Source organism: Oncorhynchus nerka, unplaced genomic scaffold (assembly GCF_034236695.1).
Source record: "Oncorhynchus nerka isolate Pitt River unplaced genomic scaffold, Oner_Uvic_2.0 unplaced_scaffold_1328, whole genome shotgun sequence".
NCBI classification, from domain to species: Eukaryota; Metazoa; Chordata; class Actinopteri; order Salmoniformes; family Salmonidae; genus Oncorhynchus; species Oncorhynchus nerka.
In genome coordinates, this window is record NW_027040028.1 from 31,472 (window position 1) to 50,012 (window position 18,541).

The 18,541-nt window shown below is 43.4% G+C and overlaps 1 protein-coding gene across 1 annotated transcript in view; it reads right to left on the minus strand.

Moving 5' to 3' along the window:
* Nucleotides 1-3,469: 3,469 nt before the first annotated feature.
* The window catches only part of LOC115141119 (DNA-binding protein SATB1-like), a 43,775-nt gene continuing 28,703 nt past the window's right edge, over nt 3,470-18,541 (minus strand). The window contains 4 exon segments of the mRNA XM_065015715.1: nt 3,470-5,470; nt 5,473-5,530; nt 6,953-6,994; nt 7,183-7,392. Coding sequence (XP_064871787.1) covers nt 4,947-5,470; nt 5,473-5,530; nt 6,953-6,994; nt 7,183-7,392 — 834 coding nt within the window. The 3' untranslated portion in view covers nt 3,470-4,946.

The following is an 18,541-nucleotide window of genomic DNA, read 5'->3' on the forward strand; positions in this document are numbered from 1 at the left end:
CTCGTTCCACATCTCGCCATATGAACTGGAGCAGTGTGGTGTAGGAAGGCAGTAAACGAATCTGGTGAAACATGGCTTTGATGTCTCCACTGATGGCTGTAGAGTGCTGCCGGAACCGGAGAAGGACACCGAGCAAGGAAGGACCTAAGGTTGGTCTGGGGAGTAGACAGTCATTCAGGCTTTGACCAGCAGCTTGGAATGAACAGTTGAAGACAAGTCTGTACTTCCCACCGTGTTTCTGGATAACATGGTGAGGGAGATACCAGGATTCACAGAGTGTGTTTCCTTCTTCATGAGCTGTTACTTTAGTGACATAGCCTGCCTTCACAAGCTTATGAATCTCTCGGTTATGAACTTCTGCAAGCTCAGGATTCTTCACCAAGCATCGCTCCGTTCCACGCAGTAGTGGGAGTACAGCCCGTGTCGTGGTTGCCAGAGGAATGCATAGGAGTCATGTTTCGAGCGAGTGACCTCCTGTAGCTTCCGGTTGGAGAAGGTGTCCATCTTCCAGAGCATCTCAACATTCAGAAGGAGGTCAGTGGCTGCACAGGGGGATGGATCTGGATTGCTTCTGGTGAAGAGGACTTGCTGTGACTATACAGCTTGGGTGGAGAGAAGAAGATGGGCTGGACCTTGCACAGCCCAACCCAAGGATGTATGGACAGCAATGGGCCCTCCTTCTCCGAAGGAGAATAAATAAACAAGGTTTTTCAGTTTTAAATTTTTTATATATTTGCTAACATTTCTAAAAATCTGTTTTTGATTTGTCATTATGGGTTATTGTGTATAGATTGATGTGGGAAAAAATATTAAATCCATTTTAGAATAAGGCTGTAACAAAATGTGGAAAAGGGGAAGGAGTCGGAAAACTTCCTGAATGCCCTGTACATGGGACAGCAGCGTTGGCTGAGTCTTGAAAATGAGCTCAGGTGCATCCTATTTCCACTGATCATCTTTGTCAGAGCAAAAACCAAGTCATGAGGTCGAAGGAATTGTCCATAGAGCTCCGAGACAGGACTTTGTCAAGGCACAGATCTGGGGAAGGGTACCAAAACATGTCTGCAGCATTGAAGGTCCCCAAGAACATAGTGACCTCTAGCATCCTTAAATGGAAGAAATTTGGAAACACCAAGACACCTCCTAGCGCTGGCCGCCCAGCCAAACTGAGCAATCGGGGGGGGGCACCATCCCTACGGTGGAGCATGGTGGTAGCAGCATCATGCTATGGGGATGTTTTTCAGCGGCAGGGACTGGGAAACTAGTCAGGATCGAGGCAAAGATGACTGGAGCAAAGTACAAAGAGATCCTTGATGAAAACCTGCTCCAGAGCGCTCAAGACCTCAGACTGGGGCAAAGGTTCACCTTCCATCAGGACAACAACCCTAAGCACACAGCCAAAACAATGCAGGAGTGGCTTCGGGACAAGTCTTTGAATGTCCATGAGTAGCCCAGCCAGAAACGGACTTCAACCAGATCGAACATCTCTGGAGAGACCTGAAATTAGCTGTGCAGCGAAGCTCCCCATCCAATCTGACAGAGCTTGAGAGGATCTGCAGAGAAGAATGGGAGAAACTCCCCAAATGCTGGTATGCTAAGCTTGTAGTGTCATACCCAAGAAGACTCAAGGCTGTAATCGCTGCCAAAGGTTCTTCAACAAAGTGCTGAGCAAAGGGTCTGAATACTTATGTAAATGTGATATTTCAGTTGACATTTTGAATACATTTGCTAAAATTTCTAAAAACCTGTTTTTGCTTTGTAATTATGGGGTATTGTGTGTAGATTTATGAGGGAAAACAACGATTTAATACATTTTATAATAAGTAAAAAAATGTGGAAAAAGTCAAGGGGTCTAAATACTTTCCGAATGCACTGTATATAGAGACACACTTCCCATTTATTTTCTACTGCTGTATATATACTGCTGTACATATCATTTATAGTATATATTTTCAGTTTATATACGCATAGATTACGTTTGGATGACTGATACAGCGTTATTTGGGTTGTTAATTGGATTCATTTTGACATTTCCTGATTTAGTTTTTAGTTTTTGATTATTTATCTACTTGCTTGACGTTTTAATGCACTGTTAGGAGCTAGTGACACAAGCATTTCACTGCACCTGCTATAACATCTGCTAAACTGTGTACATGACCAATAAAGTTTGATTTGATAATACACATACCATTTCAGATACTAGTTTGATTATAACTTAAAAGATGCAAAACAGTATTTTTCTTTGTCATGGGATGTAAGTTAACGTTCCCTTCCATGCTGCAGTGTTTGATCTAATGCATTTTTTCTGACATTTTTAAACATATTTTTAAGGGAATTAGGAATTATTATAGACAACCCACAACATGATCTTATAATATTTCCAGACAAGTATATTTAAAATTGTTTTACAAGAATGAGTTTTAAAAATGAAATGTTTCAACCTTATGCTACATGTTATTGGTAACCATACATTATGTCAAAATACACATTTATATGGTGACAAATGAGCCATTTGAATTGAATTGAATCTAATTCAATTCTATTTCCTTTAATTCAATTCAAATTTTGCTTCATGTGGGGTGTGGCCAATTCAAATTAAATTCAAATTCAAGATTCTAATTGGAATTGGAGCCATTTGTAACACAATTCCGATTTGATCCCAACCCTGGTATGTACACTCTTAGAAAAAAGGGGGACAGCCGAAGAACGCTTTAAGTTCTAGATAGCACCTTTTCTTCTAAGAGTGTACAGTGTATGTTAAACTACTGTGACCCTTTCCCCTTGAATTATAAATAACCTAAAGTGCTCAAGAACTCAAATCTCCGGTGATTGAAGCCCTTAGAATCAATCCCCTTATGTGAATATGAGATTCAAGCATCTGTGCATTTCTCCTCCTTTGCTTCAAACACACACAATGTTACACTGGCCTTTATTTTGAAAAGGGAAAAAAAGAGCAAAACCTTGAGGGAATCCAGCCCAGACTAGCTGGCACATATCTGAGGGTGTTAACAGGTAAAGGTAATTTCTGTGTGGAGCAGACAGACACCTGAGTTCACCTGGGGTTCAGGGAGAGGTCAGGGAACCTGTGCTGTTTTGATACGTTATCTCCCTGTAGAGGGCTTCGTTAGCACAGGAATTAACACCCCACTTGTATTTATTGTTCAGGTCTCACAGCTACTTCAGACGCTCAGGAGAGTATCAAGATAAAAGATGCAAGAGTGGAGCTCATGTACAGTGGTTTTCAAAGGTACTGGATATGCACATATTGTTAAAAGTGTTAACTTTTGCAAAAAAAAAAAAAAAGGACAATTATAAATTGTGATACTTACAAGTATTACACTTTTTAGGATAAAAAATAAACTAATTTGACTGAAAAGTCATTATATGTTGTTACATACTGTTGAATATGGTAAGTGAAATCTTCTTCTATGGGTGCAAGTAGAGTGGTCACATGAATGGCAAGAATCTGGGGTACAATACAAACAGTTTAATTGTGTAATTAACAATAAAGAACCACTCCTAGTTAGACAATTTCTGCATAAAGAAACCGAGAAACACTTATAAAACAGTCAGTTGTAACAAAATAACTGATGTTCTCATTGAAATAAACTCATAAAAAAGAAAAAAAAATGTATACAGGATATTTATACAGGAATAGCTTGAATTGGATTGTTAACCAAAGGAAGACACATTGCAGACATCGATATTCACACAGATTGCATATGTTTTTCTCTCTAAGGTGTTCTATAGGTTAGTAATTTACCTAAGCTTATTTGCATGATAGTAAAAATTGCATACAACATTAATTGTGAAGCTTGTAGCATGAGTTGCTTGACATACAGCACTTTTATAGGCAACCTTTAAAGCACATTTTCCATTTAAAACGTTAAGACACTTTTTGTTTTTACTGCCCATCAAAATTACATTTATAAATAGAAAAGGATCAGTGAAAAAAAAAAAAAAAAGCTCTATGTAACAAACTTTCCAAAAAAAGTAATTACATCAGAAACACTGCATGAACTGCAAATAAATAATGTAGAAGACAACAAAAAACAGAGTTTGTGATTCACATTTTTAAACTGTGTGGCTGATTCAAAAAGTTACAGTGACAAAGGTTTTGCAAAATAATCTAATCGGCAGTGCCATATAGTACAAGGCATTTATTGGCATAGTTTCTTTAAGACTGTATTTTTTTACAGTTAATATAATGTCTATATATATATTTATATTTCTTCCTAACAAATAATATGTAACGATTGAGCTATTCTCGGCGACGCACTTGGGGTGCGTTTTGGGTTCCAGAGTTTGAGTGATCCGTAATCACTGTCATGTTTTTCGCTTTTTCAAAGAATAACTAATTTGCCAGCAGGCTTCCAGACGTAGTACCTCATCATTAAGACCTTGTCATCCACTTGGTCCTCGATTTTCATATGCATTTGAAAAAATCCAGTTAACACCACATACGTAAACACCTCCTATCCTATCAAACTCCATGGGGGCTTTTTATTATAATATCAGTAGCTCAAAAAGAAAGGAAATCAGTGTAAAACGACAGACAGATTAAGTGCAGTCAGCAAATATCCACGGCAACATACTTCAAATAATTTTTTGTGCAGATTATTTAAATGATGCATCAGTCTTTACAGTGAATAATACAAGTTTTACAAAATCAGAAAAAGCAATACTTATTCGTATTACTGTAGTCTGTGGAAATGGAGGGTTTCAGCGTGAGAATGCTAGCGTTGCGTAGCCTTTCAGTCTGCATTGATATATAAACGCTAATCGTACGCATAGAGTCCAGACTCTGCATTGATAAAAACACTACTCTTTTCCCTCGCAGCGGTCGCACTGCGCTAGCCAGACCATTACCCTTTAGCATTGCATTCAGTCTCTGTGTGTATAGCAACACTACTCTTTTAGCACAGTGTTCAGACTGGGGGCTGCTCTCTCTACTCCTTGGCCTCGTGGTCAGATTCTGAGAGGGCCTCAGAGCGGGCCAGGTGCTCCTCGATCTTGATGGAGAAGATGGTGCTGTTGGTCTGTGTGCTCTCTTCCAGCTCCTTCAGCAGCTCGGCGCTGCCCTCCCTGAATTCCGACAGTTCCTCCTCGAAGGCAGGGCTGCTGCTACTGCTGTTGCTGGGTTCCTTGGGCGGCTTGGCCGGGTGGTTGACGTAGAAGCGCTGGTTCTGGAAGAACTTGATGATGGTGAGCTTGGGTAGGTCCAGCTGGGCCGATAGGGTGTGGATGGCCTCCTCGTCTGGGTACATCCCCACGTCCTGGATGAAGCTCTGCAGAATGCCTAGGGCCTCTTGGGAGATCTTGCCCCCGCCGGAGCGAGCCTTGGTGCCTCCGCCACCGCGGCCCTCGTCCTCTGTCTCTGCCGGGGAAGCGGTGGAGGGCTGGCGAGGGGGCAGCCGAGGGCCCATGGGTGGTTGCTGCTGTTGCATGGGCTGCTGGGACAGTGGAGGCTGGGAGGGTGCTGGAGGGACATGGGGGGCTGGTGCTGCTGCTGTGGCGGTTGATGGGTCTGAGACTGTGGTGGTAAAAGGAGGGTGGGGGGCAAGAGACAGGATGTTATCAGTGAACACTTATCGGCGACTTAATAACGCCTTTCATTCAAATCAATTGAGTTGTGTAGAATGGGCCCACTGTGTACAGAACAGGCGCTCCGCTGGAGGAATTTCCATGTAATATCTTATTGAATGTAATCAGTTCTTGGGATTCTTTTTCATGCGGAAATTGTGTCTTTCATTGTGGGGTAGAGGCACCAGTACTCACATACAAACCTGCACGCGCACACACACACACATGACACACACGCATGCAAACACGTAGAAAGACACTGAGACGCCGATAATTCACACGGAAACTGTCCATTCTGGTTGGTACTGTCGAGCTTATCAGGCCCCATTCAAAATATATTGCCAGACCACGATAAACAAACTCAATGTGTGTACAATTCAAAACGCGATCGCCGCCGATTGCCATGGGTGTGAGAATGCTAACGTTGGCTTTGCTTTGCCGTCAGTATCCCGCTAGTGTAAACACATGACACATTACTCCTAAAATGTCTCATTGTTTGCATTGAGTGGGCAACTCGTGCTCTCTATTGACCACACAACAGTTTGTTTCTCCCTGAGTCAGACACACTCCAATTGGAGTTTGGTAATGAAGTTTAGAAAACACAGCACTTTACAGATAGCTTACCGGCCAGCTGCACATATTCACTCAAAGATCCAATTTTACACTAGAACACACACATATAGCGAGCTTCAATAAAGGAAGCTTCTCTCCACGTCTGTGAATCACTGCATTGCAACAGGTCTCTCTTGAGGACAAGCTTTTTAATCAGTCGACTGACCTGAGTTGACAGAGGTTCAAGTGTCAGTAGTTCCTCTATGCATCACAGTACTGAGACATTTTACTGGAAGCCAAAACATTTCTATTTCCTTAGTGGTTAACTTTTCTGCGAAGTATCCCAAATTGGTCATTTCTTTTCACTTTTTTAAATCTGATATTAGGCTCGATGAGAAAAATATGATTATGTTATTTCTACACTGGTGCTTTTACATGGAACTGGCCATAAGTTTCTGGCTAACAAAATAACTGATCAGCCATTCAGCTGCCACTATGTTTAATTTAAGTATTTATGTTTATAATTCACAATTTTAAAAGTTTAAAGTGGGTCTCAGGTTTTTGGGTTAATTTGCAAACTGCCTTTTAAAAGGAAAACTTAGATAAGTTCAAAGTAAGAGTAAATTGAAAAAGTATTTCATTAAAAACACAAACTTTGACTTTTACTATGTTTGTGATTAATAGAGATCGTTTGTAGAAATGTCCCCTTACTGCTGGTTATTATGAACACCAGATAATTACAATGTAAAACTAAGGGATAATACTGGTTGCTTATTTGAAATCACAACATAAATGAAAGAATACAAATTCTCTCTCTCACCTGTAGTGGGTCTGTGTGAGACATATACATCAGAGTTGGGTTCTGTGGGTACAGACATCAGAGTTGGTGTCTGTGCTTTTGTGTGTATCTCCTCTCATCTTCAATGGATGTGTATGCGTGTCCACTGCACATATGTACGTGTGTGTATGTGTGTATGTACATGTCTATGTACATTTATGTGCTTGTGTGTGTGCATGTATGTATTAATGTGCACGTCTTTGCCTCCTCACCTGCATGGGGTCAGTGGACATGTGCATTGTGTGCGGGGGCCGGTCGGCGTGGTGCTGCTGCTGGCCGGCCGTGCTCTCCTGTTCGTAGATGGCGTCACGCTCTGCCTGGGCCAAGCTCAGGAAGCGGCGGATCATGGACAGGTTCTCCCACAGTGTACGGTTCTCCGGGCTGGGGTCCTCCTTCCAGCGCAGAAGCTCACACAGCCAGCCCTTTACCGAAAGGAAACGAGAGAGAGTTTTAGCCTAACCCTCCACTTTAACTTTACACTTTATCAATTTTAGCCCATTGCTGTAACATGCCAATATAATACAATTCCAAAGGCAGCAAAAGAACACATTCTGGGACCATTAGGTATGACAACATACACATGTATGTAGTATTCATAGTATGTAGCACAAAATGAAGGACCCATTTAACAGTTACAGGAAACATTATACTCTAGCCCAGCAGAGGGCCATGAGAGATGGGACTGTGGGCCATAGAGGACTGTAGCTACACAATATTAATTTACACAGAGCATGTATCTGAGAAGCCCCAGTCAAAGGCAGCTTGTGTGTGTGACTGTGTGGGTGCAGCTGAGCGGTACAGTACGGTAGAGACAGAGCCCATCTATGGAGCTCTGTGATGAGGTCCTGTGACTCAGTTATACAGCACTGGATGTGGAGGGAACTCAACTGGGCCGTGTGAGGGCAGGGCAGGGGGTGATCACCATGACAGAACTGAAGCAGAGGGTGAGAGAAAATAGTGTGAGTTGAAGAGTAGAGAACGAGGGAGCCAGCGAGAGACAGAGAGAGAGAGACAGAGAGAGAGAGAGAGAGAGGGGTGGGGGGAGAAAGAGACACAAAGAAAGGAAGGAAGAGAAACAGACAGAAAAATAGGGAATTCTAAATGACCGTGGCTAAAAGAGAGCTGTAACGGGTGAGAAGGCAGAAGGAGGGAGGGAAGGAGGGAAAGCAGCTTCATTGAGGGAGGGTGAGAATGTAAGTGTGTGTGAGAGAGAGAGAAAGAGAGAGAGGGAGGGGAGAGAAGGGAGAGCGATGAAGCTGTTCAGCCGGTAGTCTGTCCTGGCAGCGTGACAGAGCAGTACTGTAATCTCCCAGCCAGTGTGCGGCAGCACCTTTCATTTCCACAAGATTACACTGCGCTGGTCACACACACACACACACAAACACACAGGGCCAGAGCCACACCACCACACTGCATGCAAGAGATAACTCAGCATTTCTGTTGTCCCCTGTTCCAACTCCTCCCCTAAGCCACATCAAACCCAGGAGGGTTTTGGAGAAAGCCGGGAGCGAGGGAGAGAGAGAGAGAGAGAGAGAGAGAGAGAGAGAGAGAGAGAGAGAGAGAGAGGGGGGAACAGAACAAGGAAGAGAGAGAGAGAGGAAGAGAGAGAGAGAGCAAGAAAGACAGGGAGAGAGAGTGTGAGAGAAAGAAGGACAGGGAGAGAGAGAGAGTGAATGAGAGAGAAAAAGAGAGAGAGAGGGGTAGAAGGGACCTAAAGACTGCGTGCCCACCTTGTTCTTCTGCCACGTTTATTGTTGCCTTTTTTCATTTGCATGCAGAGGGATTTGGACCGCGTTACCACTCTGATGTCTGTTGGTTTCGGCTGATTCGGTATTGAGGAACACCACTCTTTTCACCCCCACATGCCTCCCTGCCTCTTCCTAGCCAGAACTGAACCACACTACCAAGGCCACGATGAAGTAATCCAACTCAAACACTCCCCAAACCAGCAGGATTAAACCCAAAGTACTAAAGTCAGTCAAACAAGAGGCCAACATTAAGCCCATAGTAATTCTGGGAAATCCTCACATAAATGAACTAGCTAGTTAAGAATAACTACAGTAAAAACAAGAGGTAAAGTCTTAATATGTTGTCACTATGCTATTCATATTTTGCTGAAAGCTCGTTGACAGAATGTTGTACGACTAAAGTAAAGGAAGTTTGGCGCAGAGAAGTTTAACATTTAAGCAAAAACTGATAAAATTATCACAAAAGTGTAGTTAATGTCAAAATGGCAGCTTCCCTCAGTCGTCCCCACACAAGTGGGCAGTCAGCGTTTTCCCTGGTGGTTTAAAGAGCTGAAGTTGTGTTTGTGTTTGTCTAATTGCATTGCTTCCACAGGCCTGGCAGAAGCATTGGGGGAAGAAAGAGAGGTGGGAGAGCTGGTCAGAGGAGGTGGCACTTGGCTCTATTGCCAGCAAACTCAAAGGGGGAAAACTTGGTTTTGGTCAATAAATGTGATGTGAAAACTTCATTTGGAGTGAGGATTTCTGTCTAATAATCACAGTGACAATGTGACATGGTGGAAAAATCCAAAATGGTATTCCAGCTTACTATCATATCTATGACTTAACCATTGTTTCAACTTCTATTTGAAATTGTGCAGACTTTTGAAGCTTTAGATAGACTTTGCAGAAATGTATAAGCAGCATCTATTGGTGTAATAGTTACTAGGTTGGCTGCACAATGCATGTTGTGTTACTGTGTTGAAACAGGCACTTACAATAAGAACCAAACATCTCTGTTGCTCTGTGTACTATGTCCATATTGTTAATTTCCCCCCTAACAACAGTGTTTGGATACGCCGTACTTACACTGCTCACCAATTCTGAACTACCTCGAACTCTCTCAGAGTTAGTGAAGAGCTCTCTATAAATAAAAATGTATTATTCATAATGATTAGCATGGAGAATGGAGCGGTGAGGAGAGTGACCACCCTGCCTGTCTTTTCGTCCAATCTGACCGTCAGCACACGGGCTGAGGGGGTCAAGAGGTGTAGAATGACAGAGTAATATACTCTTCAGCAGCAGGCCTCACGCAGCCCAGCAGAGCTCCCATTGTTTAGCACAGTATAAATAGCAACCAGGCATTCTTAATTATTTCGCTCCCAACACAATGCTGAATTCATGCGCAAGATTCACCTAACTACGCAGAGGCACACCGTACCATGTTTGTGTGTTTCTGCGACAGTCACAAGCTGCCAATGAGAGCATAGGCCTGCTCTGTTAGGGAACAGCCCGGTAATCACGCCCACCCCTCTTCCCTTCACTTCCCTCCCTTCTCCCTTCATCTCCCTTCACCTCCCTCCCTTCTCCCTTCACCTCCCTCCCTTCTCCCTTCATCTCCCTACCTTTTCCCTTCATCTCCCTACCTTCTCCCTTCATCTCCCTACCTTCTCCCTTCATCTCCCTCCCTTCTCCCTTCATCTCCCTCCCTTCTCCCTTCACCTCCCTCCCTTCTCCCTTCACCTCCCTCCCTTCTCCCTTCATCTCCCTTCATCTCCCTACCTTCTCCCTTCACCTCCCTTCATCTCCCTACCTTCTCCCTTCATCTCCCTTCATCTCCCTCCCTTCATCTCCCTCCCTTCTCCCTTCATCTCCCTCCCTTCTCCCTTCATCTCCCTCCCTTCTCCCTTCATCTCCCTCCCTTCTCCCTTCACCTCCCTCCCTTCTCCCTTCATCTCCCTCCCTTCTCCCTTCATCTCCCTCCCTTCTCCCTCCCTTCTCCCTTCATCTCCCTCCCTTCTCCCTTCTCCCTACCTTCTCCCTTCACCTCCCTCCCTTCTCCCTCCACAACATGGATGCACACTACTGCATCAATAAACAACACTCTGCTGTGAAACCCTGCATGGAAAAAAGAGAGCTGGAGAGAGAGAGAGAGAAAGACAGAAATAGAGAGATGAGAGAGAGAGATAGAGAGAGGCCTACCTCCACAGTCACACGGCAGGGCCAACACCTATCTCTAATCTCATTTGGTCATTATGAGCCCCATCAGTCCACCACAGAAAAATAAGCCGGCAGATGTCCATCAACTGTGATTCTCTTTTTGTTAGGTGGGGTGGGGGGTGGGGGGATTATAACACAATCAAATTGAATATGGTGCTTTATATAATAATTGTCTACACTGAAACAAAAGCGCATTTGACCTTGTAGAAGCAAAACATCTGTTACAGGAGGGGGGGGGGGGACTTGTGAAGATTGCGATCCATTGTTGTGGCTGGACTTGTGGAACTTGTCAGAGGAGGGATTGAGAGCTGCAGAGAGCCAGCCAGACTCACATCTCTGTCCGAGAAGGAGAGAGAAATAAAAAGTAGGAGAGACAAAGCATTATTGTCTTTCCCTCCTTGAACCTGGCATACGGCCCAGCTCCACTAGCAGACAATACTATGCAGATAAATGCAGCTGATAACACGGTATGTTCAAACCTGTTTCTCCTCTGCAAGAGCGTCACCTTAGAGCGCGTTCACCCCACACAGTTACCAGCACTGGGTTGTAAATACGTCACCATGCCCATCTGTTGACGGGAAATACCAACCTGCTTGATGTTCAGCATATGAGAATCTCCCGCGACAATAAGCAAAAATTGACTGTGGAAAACGGACCCAGTGTTTTGTGTGTGTGAGGAAATCTTAATATGCAAATAAGGCAAGTCAGAGCGCCTATTCAAATAGTCTTGGCGGGGAGAAAGGAGGGGGGGGAAACAAGGGGGAAATGGGGTCGAGGCCCTTAATTGAACTCAACCATTCTTCCCCGGGAGAATTGGAGGTCTAGCTACCATGTGGCCATCCTGAAAAATTCTACACTCTTAGCATGCATTCCCAGTGCTGACTAGAATCTCACTCATTCCGTAATAAAACAATGAGTAAAGATTTTAAAGCACTTAAAAGTAGAGTAGTACAAATACGTCAAATAAAATAAAATGGTATTTGTCACATGCGCCGAGCTTAAAAATAATAATAAAATAAAATAGTAACACAAGGAATAAAATAAAATACACATGAATGGAGCTATGTAGAGGAAGTAGCAGTACCAGATCAATGTGCAGAGGTACTAGGCATTTGAGGTAGATATGTACATGAAGGCAGGGTAAAGTGACTCGGCATCAGGGTAGATAATAATAAGAGTAAAATAAAGAACAACAGCACCATAAGACGAGTATAAAAGTGTGTGTGTGTGTAATGTGTATGTATGTGTGTTTGTGTTATGTCGGTGTGCGTGTATTTGTTATGTGTGTATGTGTTTGAATTTATTGTATGTTGAATGTGCATGGGTTTTTGTGTGGGAGTGTCAACGTAGGGTGTATATATTGTCTAGTGAGTGTGCGTAGGGTCAGTGCAAGATATAGTCAGTGCAGATAGTTCAGGTACAATTCATTGACTATTTAGCAGTCTTGCTATTTAGCAGTCTTCGGCTTGGGGGTAGAAGCTTTCTTGGAGCCTGTTTGCCGGGCGGTCTATGGCTTCGGTGGCTGGAGTCTTTTTGCAGTTTCTCGGGCCTTCCTCTGACACCGCCTGATACAGAGGTTATGGATGTCAGGGAGCTCGAACCCAGTGATGAACTGGGCTGTCCGCACCACCCTCTGTAGGGCTTAGCAGTCAAGGGCGGTGTATTTGCCATACCAGGCGGTGATGCAGCCAGTCGGTGATCAGGTCTTCCACCATCGTATTGTCAGAAAACTTGATGATGGTGTTGGAGTCGTGCGTGGCCATGCAGTCATGGGTGAACAGGGAGTACAGGAGGGAACTAAGCACGTACACGTGAGGGTCCCCAGTGTTGAGGGTCAGCGTGGCAGAGGTGTTGTTGTCTACCCTCATCACTTGGGGCCAGCCCATCAGGAAGTCCAAGATCCAGAGGGAGGGGTTCAGTCCCAGGGTCCCAAGCTTGGAGGGGACTATGGTGTTGAACGCTGAGCTGTAGTCTATGAACAGCATTCTCACGTAGTTATCGTTCTCTTGTCCAGGTGAGAGAGGGCAGCGTGAAGTGCAATTGAGATTGCATCCTCTGTGGGTATGCGAATTGGAGTGGGTGTAGGGTGTCTGGGATGATGGTGTCGATGTGTGTCATGACTAGCCTTTCAAAGCACTTCATAACTGCAGATGTGAGTGCGACAGGACGATCGTCATTTAGGCAGGTTACCTTGGAGCTCTTGGGAAAAGGGACAATGGTGGTCAGCTTAAAACATGTTGGGATTACAGACTGTGACAAGGAGAGGTTCAAAATGTCAGTGAAAACACTTGATAGTTGGTCTGCGCATGCTTTGTGAATGTGTCCCAGTATTCTGTCTGCCCCGACGGCCTTGTGATTGTTAACCTGTTTAAACGTTTTTCTCACATCGGCCACAGAGAGCGAGATCACACAGTCATCTGGAAAAACAGCAACTTTCACGCAAGGCACAGTGTTATATTCCTCGAAGCGAGCATAAAAGGCATTTAGTTTGTTTGGGAGTTCTGCATCGCTGGGCAACTCATAGCTGTGTTTCATTTTGCAATCCATTATCGTCTGCAAGCCATGCCACACACAACGAGCGTCGGAGCTGGTGTAATAGGATTCCACCTTCCTCCTATATTGTCCTTTTGCATGTTTGATGTCTCGTCGGAGGTCGTAGCGGGCTTTCTTGCGTCCATGTCCGTGTCCCATTTCTTGAAAGCGGTAACTCTGGCCCAGTAGGTAATACAGTTGAAGTCAGAAGTTTACATACACCTTAGCCAAATACATTTAAACTCAGTTTTCCACAATTCCTGACATTCAATCAGAGTAAAAATTCCCTGTATTAGGTCAGTTAGGATCACCACTTTATTTTAAGAATGTGAAATGTCAGAATAATAGTAGAAAGAATGATTTATTCCAGCTTATATTTCGTCCATCACATTCCCAGTGGGTCAGAAGTTTACATACACTCAATTCGTATTTGGTAGCATTGCCTTTAAATTGTTTATCTGGGTCAAATGTTTCGGGTAGCCTTCCACAATCTTCCCACAATAAGTTGGGTGAATTTTGGCCCATTCCTCCTGACAGAGCTGATGTAACTGAGTCAGGTTTGTAGGCCTCCTTGCTCGCACATGCTTTTTCAGTTCTGCCCACAAATCTTCTATAGGATTGAGGTCAGGGCTTTGTGATGGACACTCCAATACCTTGACTTTATTGTCCTTAAGCCATTTTGCCACAACTTTGGAAGTATGCTTGGGGTCATTGTCCATTTGGATGACCCATTTGCAACCAAGCTTTAACTTCCCGACTGATGTAATGAGATGTTGCTTCAATATATCCACATAATTGTCCCTACCTCATAATGCCATCTATTTTGTGAAGTGCACCAGTCCCTCCTGCAGCAAAGCACCCCCACAACATGATGCTGCTACCCCCGTGCTTCACGGTTGGGATGGTGTTCTTTGGCTTGCAATCCTCCCCCTTTATCCTCCAAACATAATGATGGTCATTATGACCAAACAGTTCTATTTTTGTTTCATCAGATCAGAGGACATTTCTCCAAAAAGTACAATCTTTGTCCCCATGTGCAGTTGCAAACCGTAGTCTGGCTTTTTTATGGCGGTTTTGGAGCACTGGCTTCTTCATTGCTGAGCGGCCTTTCAGGTTATGTCGATATAGGACTCGTTTTACTGTGGATATAGATACTTTTGTACCTGTTTCCTCCAGCATCTTCACAAGGTCCTTTGCTGTTATTCTGGCATTGATTTGCACTTTTCGCTTCAAAGTACCTTCATTTCAAGGAGACAGAACGTGTCTCCTTGCTGAGCGGTGTGACGGCTGCGTGGTCTCATGGTGTTTATACTTGCGTAATATTGTTTGTACAGATGAACGTGGTACCTTCAGGCGTTTAGAAATTGCTCCCAAGGATGAACCAGACTTGTGGAGGTCTACAATTATTTTGCTGATTTATTTTAATTTTCCCATGATGTCAAGCAAAGAGCTACTGAGTTTGAAGGTAGGCCTTGAAATACATCCACAGGTAAACCTCCAATTGACTCAAATTATGTCAATTAGCCTATCAGAAGCTTCTAAAGCCATGACATATTTTTTTCTGGAATTTTCCAAGCTGTTTAAAGGCACAGTCAACTTAGTGTATGTAAACTTCTGACCCAGTGGAATTGTGATACAGTGAATAATAAGTTAAACAATCTGTCTGTAAACAATTGTTGGAAAAATGACTTGTGTCATGCACAAAGTAGATGTCCTAACCGACTTGCCTAACCGAATTGTTAACAAGACATTTGTGGAGTGGTTGAAAATGAGTTTTGACTCCAACCTGAGTGTATGTAAACTTCTGACTTCAACTGTACATGGTTTTTGGTTTGGATATGTTCTTATAGTAACTGTGGGGAAGACATCGTCTACAGTGCTAAAGTATTCAGGCCCCTTTACTTTTTCCTAATTTTGTTACGTTACAGCTTTATTCTAAAATGGATTAAATAACAAAAATCCTCAGCAATCTACACAAAATACCCCATAATGACAAAGCAAAAACAGGTTTTTAGAATGTTTGCAAATGTATAAAAAATGTAAAATAGAAATACCTTATTTACATTACTATTCAGATTCTTTTGTATGAGACTCAAAATTGATCTAATGTAGGTGCATCCTGTTTCCATTGATCATCCATGAGATGTTTCTACAACTTGATTGGAGTCCACCTGTGTTAAATTCAATTAATTGGACATGATTTGGAAAGGCACACACCTGTCTATATAAGGTCTCAGTTGACAGTGCATGTCAGAGCAAAAACCTAGCCATGAGGTCAAAGGAATTGTCCGTAGAGCACCCGAGATAGGATTGTGTCGAGGCACAGATCTGGGGAAGGGTACCAAAAAAATGCTGCGGCATTGAAGGTCCCCAAGAACACTCTGGCCTCCATCATTCTTAAATGGAAGAAGTTTGGAACCACCAAGACTCTTAATAGAGCTGGCCACCCGGCCAAACTGAGCAATCTGGGGAGAAGGACCTTGGTCAAGGAGGTGACCAAGAACTTGATGGTCACTCTGACAGAGCTCTAGCGTTCCTCTGTGGAGCTGGAAGAACCTTACGGAAGGACAACCATCTCTGCAGCACTCCAACAATCAAGGTTTTATGGTAGAGTGGCCAGATGGAAGCCACTCTTCAGTAATAGGCATATAACAGTCCGCTTGGAGTTTGCCAAAAGGCACCTAAAGATTCTCAAACCATGAGAAACAAGATTCTCTGGCCTGAATGCCAAGCTTCAGGACACCTGGCACCATCCCTATGGTGGTGGCAGCATCATGCTGTGGGGATGTTTTTCAGCGGCAGGGACTGGGAGACTAGTCAGGATCGAGGCAAAGATGAATGGAGCAGTGTACAGAGAGATCCTTAACGAAAACCTGCTCCAGAGCGCTCAGGGCCTCAGACTGGGGAGAAGGTTCACCTTCCAACAGGACAATGATCCTAAGAACACAGCCAAGACAACGCAGGAGTGGCTTCGGGACACGTCTCTGAACGTCCTTAAGTTGCCCAGCCAGAGCCCAGACTTGAAACTGATCGAACATCTCTGAAGTGACCTGAAAATAGCTGTGCAGCAACGCTCGCCATCCAATCTGACAGAACTTGAGAGGATCTGCAGAGAAGAATGGGAGAAACACCCCAAATACAGGTGTGCCAAGCTTGTAGTGTCACACCCAAGAAGACTCGAGGCTGTAATCGCTGTCAAAGGTGGTTCAACAAAGTACTGAGTAAAGGGTCTGAATACTTATGTAAATGTGATATTTCCGCTTTTTGTCATTATGGTCTATTGTGTGTGGATTGATGAGGGGGAAAAAACAATTTAATCAATTTTAGAATAAGGCTGTAACATAACAAAATGTGGAAAAGTCAAGGGATCTGAATATTTTCCGAATGCACTGTATGCACTTATTTATGAAGCCCGTGACTCTTGTGGTAAACTCCTCAACGTAAGTATACAGCTATTGTTTTGCATGTTTTGCAATTGTTTTCAGGATTCACCTTAAGTCAATGGTGACACAAGTAGAGTGAACTGTGAACGAGCTCTTGCAGACGTCTATGTGCACCCTTACATTATTTCCACCTGGTAGAGCTCAGGTCCTGGGCTTTACTCACTGATCCTGCAGGGGATTGTTCTGCGCATGGTAATACACGGTAATACTCTTGACTGTTCATAGCTCAACCATCTGACTCCCTGCAAAAGGACTCATTGGACTGGGGCCTGACTGTCCACGAGCATTTGTGCTATAGAATGAATCTATCGATTAACACTTTAGAAACAACGAATGAAAAGTGATGATTTGTGTTGAAGGATTTGTACACAAAACAATCCAGTCAAATTGTGAATCCTTAGTAGGAAATATATTGCTCAACAGAATATAATGTCATCTGCAATTTCAATCCCTTATTTTGGACATTTATACAGATTTTAATCTGTAGCTAAATAAAAACATGCATTATGTCTTGTCAAAGTGGAATTCCTTCGAATCGGTTGCCAGATTGGTTACCTAACCCCGTTGCAGGAATGTCAACAGTAGAGTATGCATACATACCCACATCTGCTCAATCTGAAACAAACAAGGCAACCTGTTTCCCTGCATTCATTTTCAAATTGAAACATGGGAAGTCTTGACCGACACATTTCAGACTCGCAGTGGAAGATATATGATGTCAAAGACACCAGCTGGGAAACGTGATATCAGCGTTTACCGAGTGAAAGGTCATGCCCTCTCGCATCACAATGTGCCAGTTGTCAACAATAGCAGACTGGAACATCTACATTGCACATATGCTGCGGAGTGAATGCATGATTGTGCAGGAAACGTTCTCTTTCTCAGCATTTACTCTCAGAACAATGGCAATCGGTTCATCGTCACAGAATGTCGCAGTTGCAGTATGAATTCTTAAAACGGGAACACTTAGAACTGGGACAGAACGACCAGAGCAGGTCAATGAAATGTCAAAATCCTCAAATACAGAACATGACACATCTGTGCTCTGCTCTGCCAGGCTACAAAATGACAAAACAAATCCCTATGTTGTATGCTGGGTCTCTCTGTCAAACATTAGGAGGCATGTTCAGTTGACTGTGGAAAAAATCAATCAAGCTATTCTGGTTTTGATAACTATTAAACACAGAGAGAGAGAGACAGAGTACAGTAAAATCTCTTTAACATTATAGCATCCCTCTGTTTACATCTTCTATGGAGTCTACAACAGCATTGAGGCAGCTACAGAAACAGGAGAACAATTAAGAGAGTGAATGAATGCACAAAGGACCACTAACTCACAAAAGAGGAAGAGAGAAGAAGGAAGTTTCAGAGCTAAACAGCATCTGAATTAGGAACACACCAATCACCTATGAGGAGTGTGATTCCATCAATTATAAGCACTTGATTGAGATTGAATTCAAAGCTGGAGTTGAATTGCTAATATCAGAGCATAATTAAACTGATAAATCATGGCTGATCTTCGTGAATTATGGATTAAAATATCAGAAAACCTGCAAATTGTGTATGTCAGCTAACAGCTAACGCCACATCTGTAATTGGTCTACATGTTTGCTGTCAGATGGAAGGGACTGTTAAATTTGTTAAAATCTACA